Source organism: Pteropus vampyrus, unplaced genomic scaffold (genome assembly GCF_000151845.1).
Source record: "Pteropus vampyrus isolate Shadow unplaced genomic scaffold, Pvam_2.0 Scaffold217, whole genome shotgun sequence".
Lineage (NCBI taxonomy): Eukaryota > Metazoa > Chordata > Mammalia > Chiroptera > Pteropodidae > Pteropus > Pteropus vampyrus.
In genome coordinates, this window is record NW_011888998.1 from 2,967,650 (window position 1) to 2,995,395 (window position 27,746).

General features: G+C 38.9%; 1 protein-coding gene and 1 pseudogene across 4 annotated transcripts; one reads left to right on the plus strand and one right to left on the minus strand.

Annotated features, from left to right (window-relative positions):
* Positions 1 to 1,325: 1,325 nt before the first annotated feature.
* CD84 (CD84 molecule) lies at positions 1,326 to 26,841 on the plus strand. 4 transcript variants are annotated; one of them, XM_023538306.1, is made up of 7 exons: positions 1,326 to 1,381; positions 12,223 to 12,420; positions 19,463 to 19,714; positions 20,113 to 20,232; positions 21,137 to 21,234; positions 22,168 to 22,230; positions 23,490 to 24,232. In XM_023538306.1, the coding sequence occupies exons 2-7, from the start codon at positions 12,327 to 12,329 to the stop codon at positions 23,553 to 23,555; spliced, it is 693 nt and encodes a 230-aa protein (XP_023394074.1). In that variant the 5' UTR covers positions 1,326 to 1,381; positions 12,223 to 12,326; the 3' UTR covers positions 23,556 to 24,232. The 4 variants fall into 4 exon arrangements, with proteins under 4 accessions (XP_023394074.1, XP_011371361.1, XP_011371360.1 ...); XM_011373059.1 differs by lacking the exon at positions 23,490 to 24,232 and adding an exon at positions 26,815 to 26,841 and having other exon boundaries at positions 1,329 to 1,381; positions 12,070 to 12,420; XM_011373058.1 differs by having other exon boundaries at positions 1,329 to 1,381; positions 12,070 to 12,420.
* On the minus strand, positions 18,194 to 18,287 carry LOC111747291 (annotated as a pseudogene).
* Positions 26,842 to 27,746: the final 905 nt, after the last annotated feature.

The window sequence follows — 27,746 nt, forward strand, 5'->3', positions numbered from 1 at the left end:
GCCAGTCACTCGCATCTGCACAATGAAGACCATAATAACCTCAAACTCACCTTCATTATACTATAATGCACATACCCAGAAGTTCATTAATATTATTATAACAGACTGAATTCTGGGAACAGACATGTGCAGAAAGTAAATGATGATTTACTGAGTCCCATCCATTTTAGTTATCTATTAAGGAAGCCCATGCCTCTAAGAAAGGTAACCATGCACAGTAAGTAGGGATAAAAACCCCAAAGGCTTTGTTTCTGGGCCCTTGAGCTACCTTTTGTAAAAGTGGAAATTCTCCAGTTTCAGGGAGGTGGTATCTCCAGGCGCCAGTGTTATGGCGCAAACGATTCTGAGACCCACGGAGCCAATTGAGATTAATTATGAGCCTTTATGAGCCTTTATTAGCCGGCGGGGACTGACTCTCTACCACGCAGGGCTAGAGGAGATCAGCCCCGAGCTTTCAGAGCAGGCAGCTAATAAAGCTGAAGACCATATCCTGGTGGTCTCCTGAACAAGCCAGCAGATTACAGAAGTGGAAGTTGGCTTTTAGCATATCTTTGCCCGGAACAACACCCTTAATTAACAAGTAAATGGATTACAGAAACAGACATTGGCCATCTACATATTTTATACAATACACTTCCTAAACCACACACAAGCAAGTAGGACAACTTCTGCTATCTAAAGATATTTCTTCCCTGTAGCTGACTTAGCTAGTTTGCTCACATGAAAATTTTCCACCCTTAACACCAGCCCCAGGAGAAGCGCAACATTCCAAGGTGCAGATGATAAAACTGTCTACTAGGCTCTGTTTGATCTGAGAGTTCCCCGGAAGGGCAACATTTATCTTTGTACAAAACATTACCGGCTAACTTCTGCTTCTTGTAATCTGCTTATTCAAGGATGTAGTAGTATAAGCTGCCTCCTCGGGAAGCTCGGGGCTGATCTCCTCTAACTCTGCGAGGTAGAGAGTCAGTCACCAGCCAGCTAATAAAGGTTCATAATTAATCTCAATTGGCTCCGTGGGTCTTAGAACCATTTGCACCATAATACTTTCTCTTGCTCGGGCCCATTTCCATGGAAGTGTACTGTTGCTTTACTCTTTTTTCCAGTAAAGCTGTTCTTTTTGCTGCTGTACTTTGGTGTCTTGTTCAATTCTTTGTCTGAGACATCAAGAGCCTGGACAACAGGTTGGGAGGTAAATAGATACCCAACTCACCGGTAACACATAGAGCAATGTTTTCCCCACTTGTTAGCTCGCACTCACTTCCTTTTGTCATGCAGCTATAAAAAGGAACTAGAATTTTCAAGTAAAACTGACTCTGCTAGAAGGGTGCTAGACTCCGGAAGAAGATGGCTTGGATCTTGCTCCTTTGCCTGCAAACTTGTGAGTTCTGACTCTTGTCAATCCCCTCCTAGTTTTCTATTAAGTTTGGAAATTGTCCTTAAGGGAGACCTTGAAATGCCTTTTGATCTGTTTTAACAGAAATATCTTCAGTATCAAAAGGAATCCAATTGTCTGAGGAGAGACTTAAGATCCAAACCTGGTTTTTAGCTTTAGAGTTTATATTTTTGAATTTTGTCTGTGTTCAGTTCTCTGAACAACTGAGACAAATCCTTCTGCTCAGGAGTCATCACTTGGTAGACCTACCCAGAAAGCACAACAAAAGAATAAATAAATAATACAAAACCTTGGATAACTTAAAAACAATTTTTTTAGTATTAGAATGTGTTGCATAGTTTTTGACAGAGATATGACCTTCCAATTTCATTTCATTTCTCTATCAGACTGACTATAATTATCATTGTAAAAACTTCATCTCTCTTTTATTTTTAAAGACCATTCAGAGCTATTATTTTTCTTCTATCTTCCAAAAGCTCTCTAAAATAAATGAGGAAGGGGTTATTATTCCTATTTTACAAATATGTTAGGTCTCAAAAAAATGAAGATCTTGAACTGAAACTTTGTTTTTCTTATGGCTTAACAGTAAATTATAAAGAACAGATAAATATTGTTTGTTGTTAGTACAAAGAGAACTAGGTAACACTAACATAAATCCGCGAGTGTTTTGTAGTTGCATATATTATTTCATTAAATCCAAAAATTGCCTTGTTTATTTAAAAATTGACTATGTTTCACATTTCTAAATCTACTTATATTATCTCTTACCAGCTCTAAACATGCACAAGCACATTCTTGGCATGAGTTAGAATACAGAGAATCTAGTAGGTTAGGATTTTCTGAAAAGGTAGAATAAATGCACTTTGGTCTCTCTGGTTTCCTTGACTATTAAAGTTGTGGCTTTTTCAATTTGAGCTTTATGGAGATTGCAACCACTAGGCAGGCCAAGCTTTTAGAGCCTGTGCTAGTCACCCTGACATGGCAGATAGAAAATGCAAGTAGATGGAGAAAAGAGTTGGACAGAAACAAAGTGGAAATCTAAGGATGTCCCCGATCTTCCAGAGAAGGGTGGCATTTGCTATCACTTAGTTTGCAAAACATTCTACAATTTTTATATTCTCATGTGACCCATACTGAAACCATGGAAATAAACAAGATAAATATTATTAATCCCATTATGCAAAAAAGTACAAACTAAGATTCAGGTTAAACAATTCACCTGAAATTCTACAACCTAAAAGTAGTAGAGCTGAAAACGGACATTGGTTCTCCTAATCTCAAGGCTACAGCTCTTTCTTCTCTACTCTCTGACTTCCTCATTAAGTTTTCAAATCCTTGATGCTCTTCAAAGGGCCAACACATGTTAAAGTAAAAAGACAGCTGTATGGCACACTTGCCTCATCTACTAAACCTGAAATCAAAGTTGTCAAGTCAACTATCAGCAAATCATTCGTCCACTAGCTTTATGACTTTGGGAAAGTTGTATGAGCTTGACATGTTGTTCTGATTTCAAAATCGGGAAACTTTTTTTATTCCAGCAGTTGATACATAGTACAATAGGATTGTTTTGAGAATCAAATGATAATTCATGTATAACACTTGCATATAGTTAGTGCTTAATAAATACTAGCTAAAGCTGTTATTTTTCACATTCACTTTTCATGTGGTATCAAGAAGAGCCAGGGTTTTATGGCACAGAGATCCTGGGCAAGTCTTCTCTATTTGGGATGATCCAAAGAACGTGAGCAGGAGAAAAGGTGATGGGCATTTGAGCTCAGGAGTGAGCTGTTGGGGTTCTGGAAGGGGAAACCAGGGGTGGAATATTCACTTTGTTAGGTACTCTAAAATCAGGTGAGGGTTCATTTTTATAGAAGTAAAACCAGACGTACTTTCACATACCATTTGCCTTTGCTGAATAGATCTGTTTACCACTTAAAGGTTATTCCACAGACATCTCCTGAGCGCAAAAATACATCCTAAATTTTTCCTGCTGCTGATATTTCTGGCAAAGGTGGTCCCTTATGTTTAGCACTAGGCTATGAATCAACAGTGATTTCATGCACTTCCCTGAAACTCAGAGAAGTTGAAACAGCTGAGAAGCAGTGGAGAAAAATTAGAAATCCCCATTTCCCTTGAAATCACTAAAATAAGAGAAGTCTGAGTATGTGAACTCATGCTTCCATGTTGGAAATTTTTTCTCTAGGAACCAAGACTCATAGCCTTATGGTCTGATCTCAACTTTCTCATCATGACTTGTGAACCCTATGACTCTGACTGTCCCTCCAAGTATCCTACTAGCCACCCACCCTGCGGGGTGGAAGACAGGAAAGTACATCACTTTTGCTCCATGTCCATTTCCCTATCCATGTTTTCTCATGCAATTTTAATTCTTTTTCTCTACATCTTTCTTGCTTCAGTTTCTTCAACCTCTCCCCTTCCTCCCTTCTCCTATCTCCCATCAATAATAGTAATAATTAATCATTTATGAAGCAATGTCTGGCATTACTCTAAGTAGTCTACATTTATTTTTTAATCCTTACAATACCCTATGAGATGAATACTATTAACATCTTGGGTTTACAGGTAAAAGCACTGAGACACAGAAAACTGGAGGTCATTTAGCCAAAAAGTAGAGAAGGTTGGATTTGACCTCCAGTGTCTTTAGACTTAACCACTGGGTAACACTGCCTTTACCCACTTTGAGGCTGAAGTGGAATAAAATACTGTCCCTATTATTAATTATTATCATATTTGGGGATTTGTCAGTGAAGAGTGGTGATTTAGTCCCAGCAAAACAGAATTATTCAGGGAAACACTGGGCCTGTCTCTACATCCACCTATAGAGGAGAGTGGGGGTTGGAGGAGAGTAGGGGTTGGTGGGCAGGCCTTCAACAATAACAAAAGTTTAGGCAGTCCAGCAAGGCAGAATATCTAAGGAAATGATCATATCTAGATATGGTTCGAGTACCATTCCCATCAATATGATTTGGGTTGACCTGAATTAGCTTCTAAAAACAAACAAGTGTTCAATATCAACAAGCTTTTGATGTCCTTTTTAATATAGAGCACAGTCATGGGGCATTCCAGCAGTTGATACTTAAAAGTCTAACAGGTGATTGGGCCCATCTGAATGTGAATAAGTAGGCCCCAACTATCATCCTGGAGGTTAGAGTCAGGATTTCGTGCCTGGAGAAGAGTCCTGGCAAGGGCCATTTGCCACTGTTCCAAATGCAGAGAAGAGACTTTAAGATGAACACAAAGCCTCTTTTCTAGGAAGAGATCCGAGCAGACACTCAGAAAGGGCTCAAAAGCAGAAGCCAAGTTATAGAAATGGAAAAATATATTCTGTGTGGAGAAAATTGGATATCAGTTCCAAAATCCAGTTTCCAAATAGAGGCTGGGAAGCTGCATCCTTGTGATAATCCAGTCGTAGGGAGTAGAGACCCATCACATCAGCCTGATGTGCTGAAACAGCGCTGGAGATCAATATGATGGCTGACAAAGTAGCCAGAGTGCCTTCACAATAGGAGCCCAAAAGTCAATTCCTGGCCGCTCAGGCTACTCGAGTATTTCCTGAATCAAACTTTTCTGTCTTGAACTCTCAGAGAAGTATAAATCTGCAAGTTTTGGGGTAACTAGGCTCGTCTATATGGAAACTGAAAAAGAAAGAGGTATGAGCAGTTAGGGGACTGATGGTGATGGAGCTTGTACTCATATTTTCTTTGTTATAGTTCATTTTTGATTATATGCTAAGAGAGGAGAGTGGTAATAAAACAACAGTTGACCAGGATCTTATCTCTGTTTTGAGAATGTATGTGTGTGGTTGTTTGTTTGTTTTGAAGAAGCAGATTCAAGTCAACCTAAATCTCAGTAAATATGATATAAAGTTAAAAATGCAGCAGAATAACTATAGTATGGGCGGGGCCAGGACAAGTAAGGCTTAGTAGATGATGGCAGATTATGAAAGGAGACTTGGGAGCTCCCCTAACCCCAAGTGTACTTTGTCTTTGTTTTTAATAGACTCTATGGAGAATTATTAGGTTTTAGGTCAAAATGCCAGCTTCACTGTCAGAAATATTTTATATTTCAAATTCTCTTTGGGTTCCACCAATACTTATTTAGTAAGTTTCTCTTGCTCAGCTCTGAAGATTTTCTCTCTAGCCAGTTAAAATCCTCCTATCCCATCAATATTTCTAACCCTGATGAAGTTTCTGTTCTTCCCAAATGCTTTTATTTTTCTCATAATCTCTATTGGCTTCTCCTAATCAGTGGTTTGGGGCAGCTACTTTATCACTAAATGTTCATATGTAAAGTCCAGCCATACGTATGGGTTCATCAAGGGAAACAGGAATTGTTACCTAAAACACAGAAAGGTAGGTTAGGATGGAAAAGGTGCCCAGCTTTCCTCCCAGGAGAGGAAGGCCACCTCTAATAAACAGCCTGTTAACAGTACTCTCTGTCCAAGCTGGTGACATCCTTCCCCTTGTGCTCCCTCACCATAACTACCTAAGGGGCACAATGAATGTACTTTTCCATTTAAGCCCACACCCCAAGGTTTCAGCATTTTCTTGCATTTGCTTCTCCTCGAGAACTACTGCCTTTCTTCTAACCTTCCCTTCTGTGGTCTGGCATATGGTAGGAAACCACACTCACTTAGAGAGGTTATAAATGTGGGTCACCTCTTCTTGACTGGATTCCTAAGGATGCTCAGCAATTCTTTCTCTTTGTCCCTTAATCAATCTCTGGTAGACTCCCCAGGGCATTTCCTCACAATTTTTACATTCATCAAAATAATAATAACAACTACCATATATATGTGCTGGGCATTGTGCTAAGTGCTTTATTTTCATAATTGCATTAATAGTTATCCACATTTTAGAAGTGAGGAATCTGAAGATCAGAGAATTTTAATAATTTTCTCAAGATAATACAGCCAGGTTCAAATATATCAAGATTCAAAACCTGTGCTCTCAATCTTTTTACTTCCTAGCTAGCCCTACCCTTACCTCTTCACTTCTTACCAAATAGTCTCAACTGCTACATTACTGAAGAGATGAAGACCATCAAGCATGACTGTCTTCTATTTTATCCACTCAACTCCAAAATGTCCACTATGTATCAAGCACCTTGTATCTTCTTTTACAATGCTCTATGAGGCAGGCATTATTATATTACATCTTATAGTAAAGTAAGACAAAGTCCTCAGTAAATGTCAAGGACTGAACCTGGCTCAAACCTGTGTTCCCTTCACCTCACCAAGAAGCTTTTCTTCTGTCCCACTACAACAACACTTCAAAATACCCTTTTCCTTTTACTTATCCTTTCCTTTTCCCCTTCCACTTCAGATGAAAACATGGCCCTCTTCTGATGAGAAACCTACACCTCCCACTGCCCACCACTTCCCTTCCATCTTTAGTTCCATGACAGGCATTAGTGGCCTTTGCATACTTCATCGTGCTGGATCTGGAGATTTGAAGGCAGGGTCACTGGACTCAAGTCACTCACAGTGCCCAGAACTAGACACATGGATTCATGACTACCACACAGTTTGGCAAGTGCTACAAGAGAGGAATGTAGAGCTACAGAGGGCCCATGAGTAGGAGCACCTAATCTAAAGAAGGGCAGGCCAACCAGGGAAAGCTCTATCTACTCTCCCTCTATAACACTCCTTTCCCACCAGTATCTCTATTTTTAAAAAACCAAATCAATTAGTTTTACTTTACCTTCTCACTACTGTTCTATTTGATCACCTTTCTTTCACTGTCAAGCTTCTCTACTTCCTTACCACCTATTCCTTCCTCGATCATCTATACTCTGTTCTCCATTTGAACCATCTTACTGGCACTATATTCTCAAAGGCCATCAATAACCTCCTAGACAAATCTATGGAGCCATTTTCAGTTTTTATCCCATTGAACACTCTGATCCCATTGAATCATTAGAAATCAGTAATAATCCCCTTTCCAAGATTCTTTCTCCTCTTGGGTTCCATGATATTGTCCACAATTGGCACCTCTCTTGCCATTCGGTCTACTCATTTTTTTAAATCTTTTTTGATAGTGCCTCTTTTATAACTGTGAGCACTGTTCACAGGCTCAGCCTTGGATTTCAGCATTACTCTTCCTGAATGACCCTCCTCTCTTTCAATCACCACTCTGTGGATGATTCATAAACCACTTAGATTTCATTTTGATAACAAATGACCAAGACTTAAAAATAAGAACAGCTTAAAGAAGAAAGAAGTTTATTTCTTGTTCATGTAAAAAAAAAAAATCCAGAATTGGCAGTTCCAATTGGTGAAATAGTTCACAAAGTCATCAGAGATCCATACTTTTTCAATCTCCTGCTCTGTCATTCTCAGTACTTGGCTTCATCTTCTTGATCAAAATGTCTGTCTGAGATCAAGCTGTCATGGCATTCAGCCTGAAAGGAGCAAGAAAGAGACAAAGAATGCAAAGTGAGCCTTCCTAAAGACATAGAAGTCATATAAAACATTTCCACTGTCATCCCATTGACCTAAACTTAGTCACATGACCAAACTTAGCTAGTAGAAAGCTGGGCAAGGTAGTCTTTATTCTGGGTGACTATATGCCCCGCTACAAATTTGGGATTCTGTTACTAAGAATGAAGGAGAGAAAAAATATTGGAAAACAACTAGAAGATTCTGCCACAGCCCTTAAACAATACTTCAAGACCATTCTCTCTTCCCATCATCCATCCTTCCAACCGTTTGCTTAGATGGCTCACCATCATCTCAAATTCAATATTATAACATTAAACTTTTTTCTATTTTTGGTTTTCTTCTAAAATAAATTGAATCGGTTTTCCACTAACATGAAATAGACACTTAAAATATATTGTTGAACAAATGAATTCTGTTAGATGCCTTCTTATCCCTTGCCTTTTTTTGTGCTCTCAAATTTAGCCCTTCCTTTCCATTCCCATTATCATCCTCCAGTTAATGCCCAGATGACTGTGACAACCTTTGAAATGGCCTCTCAAGCCCAATTTCTCTTTCTTCTTATACCTCCCACACATCATTGCCATATTACTATAGCCCTAAAACATTATTTTAATCTCCATCCTCAGAAACCTTAATAGCTCTCTTCTGTCTGTAGTATAGACCTCAAACTCAAGACTGTCCCAAATCTAAACTATATCTCTTTAAATCTCCGGCCCTATCTCTCTCTATTATGCAAACCTATATTCATTTAAACTACATCACACGTTCTCCTGCTTTTAAACTTATATTCAGGACCTGAGGCACCCATTCTTTCCTTTTCGATCCAGTAAAATTCTACTTGCTCTTCAAGATCCCCCTCAAATTCTACTTATCTTCAGGAAGTTTTTTCTAACCTCTACAGCTCAAAGTGATCTTTCCCTTCTTTGAATTCCTACTGCTATTATTGTCTCTACCATTCACTTGAATTTATCATTTACTACCTCATATTGCAAAGAAGAGTTATGTGTATGTGTGTGTTATTTTTCTAACCAGATATATGAAATCTCTGAAAAAGATAAGGAACCTATCTTAGTCATAGACTTAGATAGTGCATTTCATGGTAATGTCCTCAAGACATTTTTATGTCACGTTCTCTCTGAAACTGAATTTTCCTAAGGTCCCCTCCAACACTAATATAATGTTTAAGTCCATTTAGCACCTAGAAAAATAAATATTGGGATCGGTTGATATAGAGATTCTTTAAAAAAAAAAAAACTGAAGTTTTTAAGAGAAAAATAAAATCCACCAAGTGTAGTGGTACCTAAAACTATCCCCTGGGCTTTATTTGAATTAGTTCTTAATAATGGCTCTTTATATAATCTTATTAAGATGATAATAAAAAAGGTGATGAGGGTGATTCTATCCTCATGATGATCATTATCTACCTCAGAAATAACTTTTATCTTGCCTTGATGGTTAACAAAGCATTTCCATTCATATTATATGATTTGTTGATCACTAATTAGATAGGGCAAATTTTATAGCTATTATTTCCATTCTATGAATGAAGAAACTGAGATTCCAAAAGTTTTGTGATTATATTAAGGTTGTCCAACTCATTAGTATAAGTACTAGCACCTACATCTTCAGCCTCCCTATCTTTCTACTTCATGCTATGGTTTTGCTGCCTCTATCATACCACAATTGGAACTTTTGAAGGTGGCAGGATCTTTATCTTATGCCTGTACAAACCCTGTGTTTTTCTCAGCAAGCCTGGAATTCTCATCAACAACATCAGCACAAACAGCAGCAGGACTTCCTCCAGCTTATTCTATCTACCACCCCCTCTACCTCATCATCCTTTGATACTTCAGCATCACTTCCTGAATAACTTGCTGTGGAAAATAAAACAGACTTCAAAAGCCACATCACCCACCAATCATTTTGTGGCTGCACAACTGCTCTAATACTAAGAAGATCTTTGCCACCTTAGCAAACTGCCTACACACTTACTGAGGTTTGATGAGAAAACCCAGAAGAATTATGAGTCTATGAAACCAACTTCTTACACTGACCTGAATCCAGAAAGTAGAATGGCAAGTAGGCACAAAGGCCTGACTTCAAAACAAAGCCTTAAGACAGACATAGGAGATCTGGCACCAAGAGCAGCTGTATGATTTGCAGAAGCCAGTACAACATGAAAGTGCGGGATTCCTTGTTCAAATAATGTTAAGAATTTCAAGTGCACAGTACTTTAATGGCACAGTACATTAAACTAGGTCCAGGGTCCTTCTGAGCTCAAATCTCTGTGCAACTGTATGTCACATACCCTGTCTGGGACATCCAGGAATTCAGGCTGGCACATTCCACATGCCCTTCTTTCAAACCTCATCAGCCCAGTGGAACAGTTTATGTGGAGAGAATTAATGTTCAAGAGAATAGATTTTGGTAAACTACGACTCCTGCCACTCAAGGCAACCTTAATCTCTCCCTTTGTTCCCTAACAGTGTGTTCCTTCTGCTCTTACCACATACCATTCATCACATTGCATTACTTTTCACTTGTATATACACGTGTCTTCCTCAGGACTGCAACCATGTCCTATTCATCCCTGAGTCTCTAACACAGCATCTGGCACATAGTTAGCATTTAATAAATGTTCGTAGATAAGGATCCTTAGTCTCCCTTTCCCCGCAGGACCCTGTTACATCTACCTCTGTACTTAGCTCACACTGACTAGGTCATCAGGCCTTTTCTGGAACAGTCCTCCTAAGGGAAAATCTTGATTGGTCTGAAAGGAAAGTAGTTTATGTTCATAGCTCCTGGACTCATTCAAAAGCTACTGGGCTGGAGGGCAAATGTGGCCTTAGTGAGACAGCACCAGTAGGTTAAAAATTCCCTTTGCTTTACTGACATTTCAAAATAACATGTATTAATTATCCTTATTCTTGCCCTCTTTATACCAAACCCCGGATAAATTTTATAATTAACCTGAACCCATTTATGTGGAAAATTTGTGTCCAGTTCTTTTGGGCTTACATGTAGCCACGACTCATCAAAATGGCATTGTTGTGGTTTATGGCTGATATCCTTACTGATGGGTCAGTGCTTGTATCTGTTGGTTATTATATTGCCTTTTATTTTACAAATTATATATTAAATCAACTCATCTTCATTAAGTAATGGAGGAGAAGAAAATAAACCTTTATTTTTTCCCATGCTAGATTTTTTAAAAACATTCATCCTTCAGCTTTTCTACAAAGAGTACCTAAGTTCCCAGAACAAATCAAGACCCCTTGCTATTCTCTCTCAAAGCACCATAATAGTATTATATTTTGTATCTAACCGGTTGTTGTTATCTGATCCATATTGGTCACTTTCTTTAACTGTTAAGTTCTGGAGGGCAGGGACTATATTCATTTTTATTCACCATTGTATTCCCGTCTTCTTACATCATGCTCAGAAGAGTAGATGCTCAACAAACATTTGTATTATAAATTAATATATACTTGCCAGTATATCTGGAATGAAGCTGATCTTGAATAAAAACATGTATTCATTCATAAGTGTATGAGTGAATAAATAAACTTTACTTCAGAAGTTTTTCTAAGAGATTTTAGACAGCACATAAGTGAATTCTACTTATTCATTTGTCTCAGAAATATTTACTAACCACCTACTATCTGTCAGATACTCTTCCAGATACTGCGGATATAGTAGTGAACAAAAAGTCCTCCCCAAATCACCAACTTAGGGAGTATTTTCTCCACAGCTTCTAAAGCACTCTCTACCTATATTTTCCAGGAATAGAGGCATAAATTTCTTTTCGCAAAGACCATAGTAGCCATCCCAGGCTCTTGACCCAGCTCTTCTACAACTTGGCAGTATGATCTTGGGAAAGAAAGACATTTAATAAATCAGATCTCATGGAGGCTTATGGTCTTCATCTCTTAAACCCTTTCTAGCTCTCAGAGTCTGTCAGTCTATAGATGAACATGTTTTTAATGAAATGGATCACTAGGAAACTTAGTTTTTTAATGAGAATCCTTTAGAAAATTTAGCTATCATAACATTAAATATATCTAGAGTAGAATGCCAAAAGAAATGGCATCCTCAGGAAACTGGATGATCTGCATCCATGTGAGCTCCTCAGGGAGACTTAAGCTTGGGAGATAGGGAAGTCTAACAAGTACAAAGCAAAATGGCTACGATTTTCTATTTATGATCTCAGGTCTGGCAGCAGCTGAAAGCAACACAGACATCACCATGGTGAATGGGATTCTGGGGGAGCCAGTTACTTTCCCCTTAAATATCCAAGGATCTCAGGAAATTGACAACATTGCTTGGATGAGTTCCAAAACAACTTTTGCTCTTGTACAACCAGGAGACTCAGGAAGAGCACCCCACGTTATTTTGACCCACGAAAATTATAATGGGCGAATAAATGTCTCACATCAGAACTACAACCTGGAAATCAGCAATCTGAGGATGGAAGATGAGGGGATCTACAAAGCCAACATAAATACAAAAGTCTCTGGGAAGGTACTCACCACCACCAGGAGCTACAACCTTCAAGTCTACTGTAAGTTGTGGGAAGATAGAGGGCTTGATTTTTTATTTTTACTTTGCAAATTTGCTATTAAAGAACACTTATATTTCTGACAATTGGATACCCTAAATCTTTTTATATTTATAAATACTGATGTAACTATATTAATACTTATAAAGAGGATGTGGCTTTGTTTTTAGCTATGAAATCTTCCATCAGCAGTGTGTCCCATGGCCTTGTTTTTCTCTTCTATAAAAGGTGAATGATTAATCATACTATTCACCTCCCATAGGTATTGTGAGAGTCAAGTGAGACAATGTATGCAAAGTACTTTAAAAAATAAAAACTTTTTTTATTTCAAAATAATTAGAGATGCATAGAAAGGTGTAAAGACATACACAGGGAGGTTCTATGTGCACTGTACCCAGCCTCTACTGAGGGTAACATCTTACATAACTACAGTACAATATCAAAACCAGGAAATTGACATTGGTAAAATAAATAGAGCTTATTTAGATTTCACCAGTTATACAGGCACTCATTTGTGTGTGAGTGTATGTGTTGCTCTGCACAATTTATTCACATATGTAGCTTTGTATAACCACCACCACAGTCAAATACTTAACTGTACCATTGCCAGGAGTCCCTCATCCCTTTAAAGTCACCCATTACCACCCCCTTTCCCCAAACTTCCAGGAGACATTGATCCATTTTTCATATCTATAGTTATGTTATTTCACAAATGTTACATAGATGGAATCATGTACTAAGCATGCTTTTGAGAAAGGCTTTTTTCACTTGATGTAATTTCTTTGAGAGTTATGCTAATTGTTGCAAGTATCAATAGTTTATATCTTTTTATTGCTGGGTAGCAGTCCATGGTATTGAAGTACTAGTTAGTTTAACCATTCACCTATTGAGAGATATCTTAGTTGTTCCCAGTTTGGGGCTATTGCAAATCAATCTGCTATGAATATTTGCATACAAGTTTCTGCTTGAAATAAGTTGTTGTTTCTCTGAGATAAATGCCCAAGAATGAAATGATATGGTTAATCCATTTTTCTTTTTTTAAAAAATTTTATCATGATAAAATATACATAACAAAACACTTGATATTTTAACCATTTTTAAATGTACAGTTTAGTGGCATTAATATATTCAAATTTTGGGCAAACATCATCACTATTCATCTCAGAGCTCCCCCCCTTAAATAGATTCTATATTTTAGAGCAGTTTAATGTTCTTAGAAAAATTGAATAGAAAGCACAGGGAGTCCCATATGCACTCTGCCCCACACATGCACAACCTTCTCTATTATCAACATCTCCCACCAGAGTGTTACATATTTTTCAATTGATAATGTACATTGATGCATCATTATCACCCAAAGTCCATAGTTTACATCAGGGTTCACTCTTGGTATTGTAGAGTCTATGAATTTTAACAAGTATATAGTGACATGTATTCAGCATTATAGTATCATATGGAATAGTTTCACTACCCTAAAAATCTTCTGTGCTCTGCTTATTCATCCCTCCTCCCACCCGCTCCACCACCCCTGGCCACCATTACCTCTGGAAACCACTGATCTTTTTACTATATCCATGGTTTTTGCCTTTTTCAGACTGACATGTAGCTGGAATAGTACAGTATATATAGCCCTTTCAGTTTGGCTTCTTAAACTTAGTAATATGCATTGAAGTTATCTCCATGTCCTTTCATGGCTTGATAGCTCTCTGTAGAACTCAGAACTTTTAAGAGTCATTTTTAGTTTTAAAAGAATTGCCTAACTATTTACATTCCCACCAGCAATGTATGACTGATCCAGTTTCTCCACATCCTCACTAGCGTTTAGTGTTATTTTATTTTGGCCATTCTGATTGGTATGTAGTAATATCTCATTTTGGTTTTAATTTGAATTTCTCTAAAGCTAATGCAAAGTACTTATAAAGGGTAAAATATTAGAACTAGCATCATCATTAAAATTTTCATGATTCACTGGGAGATGTGTGTTGTGTGTTATGCAATGCTATTCCAAGTGTTGTCTGTAGCCTGGCTGCATCAGCATCAGCATCAGCATCACCTGGGAACTAGTTGGAAATGCAAATTCTTAGGTCCCACCCCTTACCTTTGGTGTCAAAGCCCAGAAACTGTATTAACGCTCTCTCTGGACTATTCCTATGTGTGCTCAGGTTTGAGAAACACTAATTTAGAACTGCTCTGTCCAATATGGTAGCTACTAGCCACATATGGCTCTTGAGTATTTCAGATGTGGTGAGTTCAAATTAAGATGTACTATAAGTGTAAAATACACACCATATTTCAAAGTCTTCACACAAAAAGAACGTAAAATACTTCATTAATAATTTTTATATTGGTTATAGATTAAGATAACATTTTGGCTAGATTCAGGTAAATAAAATACATTATTGAAATTTTTATCACCTGTTTATTTTTATTATTTTAATGTGGCTATTAGAAAATTTTAAATTATATAAGTGATTCACTTTTTATTTCTATTGGGCAGCACTAATTTCTAGTATAGAAAGTATTTGAGCCATGTCTCAAGGATTTTTACTGTCCATCTGCCCCACAGCACAAAAACTACAGAAATGTGGCTAATCCATGTTGTGATAGGTACAATTCAGGTGCATAGTTAATCCACTAAATTCAAGTTCCATAAAGTCAGGGCCCTTGTATATGAAGCTCATCAGTGTATTCCCAGCACTTACATTGTCAGGCACATAGCGGATGCTCCAGAAGTGTTTGTTAAATGAACGAATGAATGAATCACAATAGTCCCAGGTCCTACACGGTGCCTGACAATTGTAAGTGCTCAATTAATACAGCTTGATTGAAGCAGGTAGTATCTGAATGCAAGGCATAGTAGAAAGAGCGTTAATGTTGAAATGAGACCTCTTGCCAGTTGTGTGACCTTCAGCAAATTGTTTACCCTCTCTGGACCTAAATTTCCTCATCTATAAAATGTAGATTATAATAGGTGGGATTAAACAATAGTGTTAGTTGAGATCTCATGCCTTAAAGTAGATGCTCATTAACTAGTAGTCATTATTAATTTTTTAACCCTTATCTCCCTCTGAATAGAGTGTGAGTGACATAGTCAAAGAACAAGTGTGAACCTTTTAGAAAATATTTGGCTCATTTGAGAAATTTGGTTGAGAAAATAAAGAGGGCATTCAATTCTAAGATGTCTGTTTTCATCTCTTTACACATTTAGTTTTACCCACTCAGTCTTTGGGAGGTGTTGTGTTATCTGCAATTGGGGCAGACCACTGTAAAGTCTTAGAGAAAGCTGTATTGCCCATACAACAAAATCTGTACTTTTTGGGTAGTTAGCTGAGAAGATAAAGAGAAGAGAACTGCATTTATTGAACACTATCTATGTGTCTGGCATTCTACCACCTAATTTTCAAAAATATATAAAGATTATACATATTTAGGCAATATACGCAGAAACAGAGCTAAAGATAAAACAGTGAAAGGCAACTCTCCATTCTCAGGGTTAGTCACTATTGTCAGTTTATTTTGTCTCATTCATAGATAATTAACACACATGCAATTGTAGACAGATGATGGATGGATGGATGATAGATCGATAGATTAGATAGATAGATAGATAGATAGATAGATAGATAGATAGATGATAGATAGATAGATAGATAGATAGATAGATAGATAGATAGATAGATAGGTATTAGATATATAATAGCTCATTTAGTCCTCACAACAACCCTAGCAGGAGAACACTGTTAGCCTCATGTTGTAATTGAGAGAACTAAAGCTCAGTGAAACTGTATACCTTCTCCACCATTCCATAGAAAGTAATGGAGTCTGGATTCTGAACCAGGTCTCCAATGGCTTCCACACTCTTTGGGTTGAGAAAATGAAATCCTCTCTGCCACAACTCTGACCTCTGCCCAGCAGCTTTGAGCAGGTAACATCTCTGTTCCTGCTGAGAAAAATGAGATGGGATCCTATTTTTCACTTCTACTCATCACCTTGACACTCCCTCCAAAGCTTTCTAAAATAAGTAAATACCAAGCAGAGATTTAAACATTCTTGCAAATCAAGTTTCTAAAAAACAAAAACAAAAAACAGAGACACATACACAATTTGGTTCATTTTACCCTATACATATTCATATCTCTCACTGTTATAGCTAATCAAGTTCTTTTCTACAAACTTGTTTAGTTTTCTTGCCAAGTTATCGCTAATTCTAATCTGGAATAGATAGATCCCTCTAAGAGATATTTAGAACTAGGGTTTCTGGTTAAGTTAGAATTGAAAACCTTTACGGCTTCTTATTTCTCATGTTCTCCTTCTTTACAAGCACAGACAAATGATTCCTATATTTACACTGCTGAATATATTGCCTTTATAAATGTCACATTAATTAGAAAGTTAAATGCCAGGTCCTTCTGACTCTTCAATTCCCTTCTTCATACAACTATAGTAAAAGGAACAAATCCCATCACAACAGCTTTGACAAGAATGAACTAAATTTAGGAACTCTGAATGTAGTCATTTTCTTATCTCCTGATAAAAGAAAAGATCTTCCCTTTCCTTCTGCTACCTCCAGATCTAGCTATTACCTCAATTTAAATATAATTATTCTTTTCTAACCTTGTTCTAGCCTATGACTTTTACAGTTTATCTTTTGATTTCTTTAGTGAAAATATTTTTCAAAATGAACTTTCTAAGAGGTTTTGTGCTGGCTGGAAAATTATTGCTTGGCTATTGCCCATGGGAACATAGGCTATCACCCATGGGAACGTAACATTCTAACAATAAGTTCTATAACCCCGCTTGCACACCCGACCTGTGGGTTGACAGGTAGTGAGTAAGAGAAAAATAGACTTTTGTGTTTAAGACAGAATGAGGAATGGAATTTAGAGCTTAAAAACCCTGTACCTCTACATTTCGGGGCTGCTTAATTTGGGGTCTGCATACCCCTGGCAGACCCAGCTGGCTGAATAAAGACCCAGTTGTTCTCACTGGTTTCTGGTGGTCCATGTGTCTTTTGGGGGCTGGCAGCTACAACAGTTTTAACTTTTCACCATGAGCACTTTAAAACAAAACAAAAATGATAAAAAAAACACACATATACCAGAAAACAAGGCCAAAAACTTTTTAAAATATTGTCTCATTCAGGGGTGTGCTGATATATGTTCAACTGGTTCTTGATGGTGTGTTTGTGTGTGCATATACATTATACACATAATACTTTTTATTGACATAATGGATGTATGGCATACTTTTATAAATGTCAATAAAAGTCTTTTTTGAGCTTTAAACAAACTTTTATTACACAAAGGTTATCGCATAATTACATATTTTTCTACTTTGTACATAATTATTCTTACTCTCCAGAAAAAGGCTGCTTCTTAACTTCTCGTCAGATGATGGCAAACACGAAAATCCTAATTTTAACAAAATGCTAGTAAAAACGCCTTAATGATTTAAGGTAAAAGCAGTACATTGGTACATGGCTCTTGCACTTGTACATTAGGAATATACGAATGTCTTTTTATTCAAAAATACAAACTAAATGATTTGTAGGCATGGACAGTGATAGCAATAAACCATTATAAGTTGTCAACTGAAACCAGTAACTGATGGTTATAGTGATTTTCTTAAACATCAGCCAGCCCTTTCTTCAGCCATTTTCTTCAACCGACTTCTCTGAAAACATAGATGAGAAGCACTGCCTTGAGCTTCCTGTCACGGTTCTCATTAATAACAGTAAAGCACTATTCTAAGAATTAGAACATGCCACTTCCCATACCACCTCCCATTCTACTCATCCCCAGGTGTTCTGCACATTCAGAGAAACTTGTCTAGTAACAAACTGTAGAAATGATCCCTGAAAGTATGGTCTTCACAGTAGTCTTTATTGTAAATTCAATGTAGCCAGTTGTTCTCACAGAATGCTTTCATCGACTTTTGCTAAACATTTACATCCCTATCCAACCTACGGTTGCAATTGATGAATGACCCAACATGAATATTGTTTGATATTTTCATTTAAGTTAGCTAATAAGAAAAAAGTGATTCAATAAAGACATATATTGGAACTTCACTTGTTTGTCAATGATGTGAGCAACTTCTTTGCTGAATTGGAGAGTGGTTTTCAAATACTAGGAGAATATTTCCTAGTCTGTTTTTTTGTTGTTTTGTTTTTTGGAGGGGTTGTTTTTTATATTATTATTGTTATTATTTATGATTTTGCTATTCACAACGTAATGGCTATGAACAGAATGAACTTTTAAGTTTAATCTGCTTTTGTAGCCTTTCCTCCGTTGCTTTCTTAAGTCCAGAGAGACAATCAACAAGGCAGTAAATCAAGCCCCAGTTTGTAGCGTTTGACAATTCCCATGGTGTAAATACTCCCACTATGGCTGATTCCTTAAAATTAACTTTATTGAGGTAACATTGGTTAATAACATTATATAAATTTGTTATATATCTTTATAATACATCTGTATACACTATTGCATGCCAAAATCTAGTTTCCTTCTGTTACGTATTTAAACCCCTTTACTTTCTTCCCACCCCTTTCCTCTCTGGTAATCACCATTCTGTTTTCTGTGTCTATGAGTTTGCTTCTGTTTCTGACAGTTTATTTGTTACTTTTTGTTTTATATTCCACATAGGAGTGAAATCATATGGTTTTTGTCCTTTTCAGTCTGACTTACTTCACTTAGCATTATATCTTCAAGATCCATTCATGTTGTTACAAATGGCTGAGTTTAAGACATGCAGAGTTGGAAAGACTTTGTACATTACTACAAATAACAGATACATAAATGTAAATAACTTCTAGAGCATAGATAATGGTAAATTGTCAAAAAAATTAGAAAGTAATGAGTTTAGGATATTTATTAGCTTTGTTTTCATATAGTTTATTTTACTGTAAGTTTTTATACTTTGATTTTTCACAATGGCTTCATTAACAAACATCTTGAAAATGTTTTGAAAATTTAACATTTGGCCCTCACAAACTGGTATAGGCCAACCCTAGCTTACCACTGACTAATGTGTTTTCCCCTCACAGGTAGACTTGGAAAGCCGAAAATTACTCAGAGTTTCATGACATCTGTGAATAGTACCTGTAATGTCACACTGACATGCTCTGTGGAAAAAGAAGAAAAGAATGTAATATACAGTTGGAGTCCTCTGAGAGAAGAAGGTAGTGTCCTTCAGCTCTTCCAGACTCCTGACAACCAAGAGCTGACTTACACATGTACAGCCTGGAACCCTGTCAGCAACAATTCTGACTCCATCTCTGCCCAGCAGCTCTGTGCAGGTATCCAGCTCTGTCCATCTTTCCTGGAATCTCGTAAATTACTTCAAAGAGCTATAATGAATGTGGGCCTCATTCTTCAGAGTAATATGGCTCCCTTATGCCAGGACTGGTCCCCAGGAGTATCTTCTCCTAGGAAACCCTGGAAATGAATCCAAAGCCTTCTGAGAGATGTTCTGAGTGTTTTTTTTTTTTTCAGTGTGTTCTGAGGTAACACCCACTTGGTTCCTTGATTCAGTTTCTTATCCTGACTTTTAATAGCAGAAAGTACAGTTTCCCTTGAAGATTTGGCACTCCTGTGTAAGACACCCAATTTTGATAGTGCCCCTTGAATGTGGGCAAGCTTACCCAGGATCTTGAACCTATTTCCTGAGTTGTCTCACTGCATCTTCTATTTCCAGATATTGCAATGGGCCTCCAAACTCATCACGCTGGGTTACTGAGTGGCCTAGCTGTGGTCTCTCTGTTTACAATCATTCTGCCTTCAGTGCTTTTGTTTCTTTTGTGCAAGAGAGAACAAGGTAAGATTTTCCCAATGTGGAAATGCACCTTCCTTCTCCTTGGGACTGAAGTCATTTATCCAAGTTGATATAGAGGGGTCCTTTGTTCCAAAGAATCAACATTTCTATAATCCCCACTTTACCACTTCACGATCTCCCAGAATGATGGCCCTGAGAACTGTATGACATCAAGCTGAATGGTCTTCAAAATCTGTTTATGGGATCACCAGTATCTGATGGGCCCAGAGCTTGGGTTCAAATTTAGCACTGCCATTAACAAGCTGTGCTTCATTAGACATATGTCTTTACCTCTCTGGCTCAATGTTCTCACATGTGAAATAAGGTTTAGACCAGAGGGCCTCCAGGGTCACTTTCAAGTCCTCTGTATTTGACTATGACTTTTGGAGTCATTGAGGTACACGTACTAATTTTGTATTTTATGGTTAGCACTAGATCCTTCTGGATCCTTCTGTACTTGTGCCATTCTCAATTCATAAAATCTGATCTTAGCACTCAGGGAGATCATGACACCCTCCTATTTCTCCTAACCCCATGTTCAACTAGCTGAAAAACCAAGACCCTCACATGAGAAGACAAGTAGTCATGCAAAACAGTCATTGCTAAGTGCCAGAGACACTAAGAATACCCTGGGTGGAATTGGGGAGACTCTCTTTAACCTAATGTGGACTGTAGAGTAGAAAAGAATCCCCACTGAGTTCTGGGTAAGGCTTGAGCTAGGTGCCTCCCATACTACATGCAATCCTTAGAAAAGGGAGAAATATTCCAAACATCCATCTCAAGAGGATAGGAACCATTTAACCTCTTAGGGCTTCATTTCTTCATCTTAAAAAGAAAATGTTAGACTAGATCATCTCTAAAACTTCATTCACCTTTTGCATACTGTGGTTTTATGTTTGTGACACAGATGCTACCTCAAAGAAAACAATATACGCATATGCAATGGCTTCAAGAGACATCCAGCCAGAAGAGTCCCGAATCTATGATGAAATCTCCCCATTCAAGGTGAGCTGATCCCACTCATGAATGACCACCAGCACCTCCAGGACAAGGAGTAATGGACAGCAGGTCTTTGTTTCCTGTTTCTTCGCAACAGCCAAGATGCTAGAGGTCCAACTAGAAAATACCATATCAGGAAAATGATGTCACAATTCTCTCTTGTGAGGTCAGAATGTGGCAAATTTTTACCCTATGGCAGCCTCCAAGGCTGAAGCCCTAACCTTCCAAGCAGGGGCCTGGCTCAGGGTTAGATGAGAGCCCTGACTAGGAGTGAAGCTCCCTGTGTAGGAGACAAAGAAAAAGGGAGCCCCTTGTGTGAGGTGAGGGCTGTTCTGTGGCCACCAGCCAGTAAACAGGTTGCTAAGGGAGCTTCAAGGGCACAGAAATGAGAAAGGGACCCTTGAACTTGACTTTCTGGTCTGGCTACAGCAGCAGCTTACTTTCCTCAGGTTCAGAGTCACTCTGTACCACACCCTTTCCTCCCACCAGCCTTTTATGTGCTTGCCCTTTTTTAACCTCCACCCTGAATCAAGATTCTCCATGTTATCACCTTCCTCCGTACCTCTACCAGCCTGCTCCCCTGAAGTCTACAAGAAGTGAAGGGGGAAACAGGTCTGCCTGGTGAATCTAGCATTGTACTCGGGCTGATAAGGCAGCTGGGTGCACAGAAACACAAAAAGCTAAAACTCTGACTGAGCAAGACTCAGTCTCAACCATGCAGAACCCTCCTTCTTCACTCCTGAGATTTTTGCCCACCCCACTCCCACCTATTTTTTATCCTCTCCAAAGCTGGATGGAAGCAGAGCCGAGTCCTGGAGAGAAGGCCACCTAGTAAAAATGGGACCAGGGAGGGGTGATGGGCAGGGGCAGAAGTAAGAAGGGGGACTTATAACATTTTGCCTGGGCTCCCTCACTGAGGGGAAGATGGGTGTTTTATAGGTGCACCCCATGAAGGAGAAGCCAGTAAACACAATTTATTCCATAGTGCAGTACTCTGATAAGGTAAATACTTTCTGGTTTTTTTTTTTTTTTATCCGTGTTGTCCTATATGTTCCAGTCATTCTGCTGTACCCTGTTCATCTAACGGGGGGCCAGCTGGTTCCTTTGGGACTCTAGACCTCAGGATCGATTGCTAAAGGCTTTGGTCTGTAGGTACTTCCACATACATACAGAGCCCTGTTCCTTAGGTCCATGGCCATATATGGCTAGCCTGCCTGAGGTGCTCATCCCACCCTTTAAGTGCAGGAGTCCCTAAGCCCCTGAACTGTAATGTGGAAACTCCAGCCTCGGCAACACCCAGGGCCACTGCTAGCTCAGTGTGAAAATAAGAAAAGAGGTGGCTCCTTATGAGCAGACACAGGCCCACACCAGGTACACAGACTGGCAAGTAAAACACAGGCTGAACTTCAGTTCCTGTTTGCTCCTTCAGCTGACCTTTATGGTATGCAACCTGCACAAACATTTGTAGTGGTCTAGTGATACACATCCCTCTGCTTCAGCGTCCTACTCTGGAATGTGCAGGGAGATGGTAAGCCCTGTCTTTTAATGGGAGTTTCAGTGAGGGGTAATCTGATGATGGATTGTCGCTGTCTGAGGGCCCTTATTTCTGCTATAGTCAGAAGGACAGCTTTGGGATCTCTAATATTTATGCCAAGATCTGAAAGAGAGTGGGAGGAAGCAGAGTAGATAAAGTTGGAAAGGACTAGATTTGAAGAATTAATCAGGGCGTTCAGGACTGAGACATCTCAAAGTTAATTCTCTAAACAAGTTGGATGACAATTGTTAATTGGTCAGTACATAATTTAAAACTTAAGACTCCTCAAGCCAGTAGGAAGGTTATCTGCAGTACTCTAAGTAACTAAAGCACATGAGATGGTAGTGAAGGTGACCATCACTGTGTATAAACAAAGGTACAATTATTAGGGTACAGAAGGAACTGAGGTTTGACTAGGAACAAGGAGGGCAGGTAGCTTAAGTCTGGATGTTGCCTCAAGCCTATAATCAAAATCAATGCAAGTACTCTTATTCCCTCCTGTTTTTCTCTGGACAAAGCAGTTTATGATCCAAGGGCTTCCAGGGGTAGCTGAAGCAGAAGTGAGGGACTCAGCAAAGGGCAAGGCCCTGCTACTCCAGTTATCACCAGCACCAGGGAAATCTAAGGCATCTCCCTGTGCCATTTGCACAACTCTCCTGGGTACCTTAGGGAATTCCCCAGCAGCACCTTCCAGTTTATATGTCCTCCGTCTCCCTCTTGAACACAGATAGAAAAAACCAGCACTCGGGACAGCAAACCTCCTGGGACTTCAAGCTATGAATTTGTGATCTAGGCTGCCAGACGACAGCATTCTCTCCATGGAAACTGGAGTACAACCACAGTTAATGGCAGATGCCCCAGACCCAGATTTTCTTTGTCCAGATCTCACCTGAAGAATGCAAATCACCACATCCCAACATGTAAGCAAAGCAGGAAACCCTCTGCTGCTGGGCATAGCTTATGACTGTTTAGACAGATGGACACGTACCCTTTCTGAAATGACTGCCTTCTGGACGAATGATAAAGCAGGTCTTCCAACACAGTGTTTTCCAATCTTCTTTACATCACAGCACATGTAGAAAATATTTTCATGGCACAATGGGGTAAATAATCAAGATTGCTCATGTCCAGAGGCTGCATGTGGCTGGAGGCTTCTCATGACTGCAGGTGATGACCCTTCTCAGCAATTCCATACATAAGAGAGGATCAGTATTTTGCACACCTATAATATGCCATGGCACATCATCTAGAATGCTCTTCTCACATTCAATATATGTAAGTAGACCTGGTTTTTTGGCTTTCGCCAGTCCATACAGCACCTTGGACAAATTAGGTAAAGGCACCCTTTTCCTGAGGCAGATGTAGCCCCTCACCCAAGGGCATGGTTTGGCGAGTAGAGTGTGGGCTGCATTTCAGTCTCCACTTGCCCCTTTGCCCAGAAATCTTCATTCAGGGTACAACTGGCTGGACTAATGCAACCATACATGACCGTGCGGCATGGGAAGTCATCAGAGTTGTGGCTGTCAGCAGTGCACACTCTTCAAACGGTATGTTGGAAAATGGTCTTTCTGTAGGAACTAGACTACTGGAGCATTTTTTTCTCAGGCTCTACTTCAGAAGCCTCATAAGATTTTCTTTCTGGCCAAGTTTTTCTTCTGTATTACTCTGTGATGGTTAATTTTATGTGTCAACTTAATGGGCCATGGAGTGTCCAGATATTTCATTAAACATTACTCAGAGTATGTCTATGAGGGTGTTTCTGGATAAGATTAATATTTGAATTGGTAGACTGAGTAAAGCAGATCAATCTCCTTACTGGGTGGATATCACCAAACTCACTGAAAGCCTGAATAGAACAAAAAGGTGAGTAAGAGAGAATTCATTCTCTCTCTCTCTCTCTCTGCCTATCTTTGAGCTGGGACATTAATCTTCTCCTGCCTTCAGACTTGGACTTGAACTGGAACTTAACTTATACCATCAGCACTTCTGGCTCTTAGGCCTTTGGAATCAGACTGGAACTATATATCATCATCTCTCCAGCTTGCTAACTCCAAATCTTGAGATTTCTCCATTTCTGTAACCACATGAGCCAATTCATTATTATATTTACTATTGGTTCTGTTTCTCTGCAGAAGCAGGCTAATACATACTCCAAGCAGCCTCAGCAACAAGAAGCCATGCCCAGTACCCCATTCTCCAAAAGGAATTGACAAGCTACATTTCTGGTGCTTTTAGAGAACTGAATGTAACCCGACAATCAAAACAAGAGACCTTGACAGAAGTGAAGTCATTCTCCAGCAGGAACTTGGGAGATGATGTTATAGATGGTGAAACTGGGCTCAACCCATTTCCTAAGCCTCTGCTCAGAGAGTTGTGGAGTTTAAGCTGAGGTTAGATGACCACCTCCCTCCCCTGCCCAGCTAAGCAGAATATTCAAGTGAATATTTGAAGAATTGCTTCCCTTATGTGTTAGCAAACATAACCAGTTAAATTCTAAATCCCCACAAACATCCTATGCTGTACAGGAGAAATAAACTGCACTTTGGCAGAGTGAGGGTGTTAGTCCCCATGAATGGGTTCCACTCATGGACATCCACCATTAGCACTGTGTTGGGGCTAAAGACCCCCTAAGTATGAAATAAACATAATGTCTGTCTTGTGCTAGCTGAGGAACCAGTTCCAGCACAGATACTACATGAACCACATGCTGCCAGGAGGGGAACAAGCTGGCACAGTCAAAACCTTATGGGAGAGGTGAGGCTAAAGCTGGGCTTTGTAGAATGGATGGAATTTGGCAAAGAATGAAGAAGACAGGACATCCACGTGAGGAAAGCATGAACAACAACAACAACAACAAACAGGCTTGGATCCATGTGGTGTATCTGGGGTACCTCCCTAGATACACCATGCATGTTCACAGTCCCTTGCCTATGTGTGGCATAGCACCTCAGCAAGAATATGTGCTCCTACTCTCCCCTATCCATTTGCACATTCTTCAATGCCCAGCTCAAATATTACCTCCTTTATGAGGCTTTTCCTGGTCTCATCAGTCAAATTAATTCTGGCTCTTTTTTCCACTTCTTTTTTCTCTTGTTGGTCCTTCAATCACTATAACTCATTTCATTCTGCCTTATAGTATAGACAATTATTTGTTTCCCTCTACATTGTACATTACTAAAGGGCAAGATCCATGACTTTATGATTGTGAAGAGGTGATCATAAGAGGTAATAGCTCTATTCACCTCTTCCTCCACCAGCAGCCAATATAGTGCCTTGTACCTAATTGTGAGCAATAAATGCTCACAAGAGAATTGGAAGTGACAAGCCAACTCATATAGAAGGTACATATCAGAAATATCAATAGATAAAAGCCAGTAAATATAATGGAATAAAATTATGGCAAATATTAAATATCAGGATGCTAACAGCAGAGGCTACTCCCAGTATAAGGACATTCTGGAGAGAGAAGAATTTCAGAGTTAAACCAACTAAGAAATCAACTGAAGCAAAGAACCAGGTGTGAGAAGATGAAAGGCAGCCACCCTAGGGAGGCATGCAAAGGAAAAAATAAAGAGACTTGGTGATAAAGGATAGAGAAATTCCAAGATGACACTGAACAAGCAAGCTGAGTTTCTCCTAAAATAAAAACCCTTAGGTGAATTGAGGGATTGAACATCCTCCTTCTCTAAACTGTCCCTGTCTTCTCCTGGTGTGTTCACTCAAATTCCTAGTCTCCTAATGCCCCAGTGAAAAATGTGTGTGTTGAGGGGAAAGAAAGAAAGAAAGAGGAGAGAAGAAACAGAAGCAAGTGTTTTAGGTCTTCCAGGAAAACAAACCTGAGATGGAATTAGCGCACAGGAATTCTTAAAGTTGCCTTCAGGACTCAAGACTGCCATGTTGTTATTATTATTTTTGTTACATTCTTGTCTCTTACTCTCTTTATAAAATCTTTTGATTTATGAAGATGTAAGCTACTCACCCCATTCCCCAGGGCTCAGATTCTCCTTCTGTAAAATGAGTGAGATCTTATTTTCCCCTTCACAACTTTCCAGATGAACTAGATTGTGACCAACAGATCTATAAAATCAAAATATTCTTTCAATGGAACAAGATCTTCAATCAGACCAAAGATGTGTCAGTTTTGTCTAAATGCGCTTGAAGCTGAAATTTCCGGAGCAGGGCCCTCTAGTGGAAAGTGATGGTAAGCCAGGACAGTCCCTCTGCAAGTCAGCGTGGGCTTAACAGGTAACTGAGAAAATTGAAATGTTGCAGCTCATGCTTCTCAGAAAAAGAAGTCAAGCTGATTTTAAAAAAATCTACAGAACACTCTAAACTACTTGGCTGGGTCACCTCTGGAAACTGGGCATGGGAAAGAAGGAGCCTGGCTGGTATAGGCTGTGTTAACACAGAACAGTTCTTAGGTTCTGCCAGGAGAAAAGAAATGGCTGGGCTATATTTTCTCCCAGATCCAGTGCTTTTCTTCTGTTTGAATTTTCCCTGAATTTCTCTTGGTTTGCATGATTTTCCCAAGAATTATCAGTGACAGTCTCTATGAGATGTGACATGAAGCTTGAAGAAGGAACCCTAGAAAGAAGTATAAGGAGGGTCAGAAATGTGGGCTCTGATGCTAGAGTGCCTGGGTTTGAATCCTGGTTTCTTAACTATGTGACCTTTGCTAAGTTTATTTTAACTTCTCCGTGCCCAGTTTGCCCATCTGCAAAATAGGGATAATAATAGTTCTTTGTAAGGATTAAATAAGGTGTTACATGCCTGCATGTGGAAAAGCCCTGGATCATTGTATTAGCTGTTCTTATAGGCCTGATACCTTCATAAGATACTAAAACAGACTTACAAAATAAGGCTTTTAAAACAGAAATGTATCTGATATTATGCTAAATTATAATGTTGTCTATCAAACTTTTAACTCTCAATCCCCCTAACTCAATGTCTGTTTCTTATCACACTACAATCTAATTATCTACTA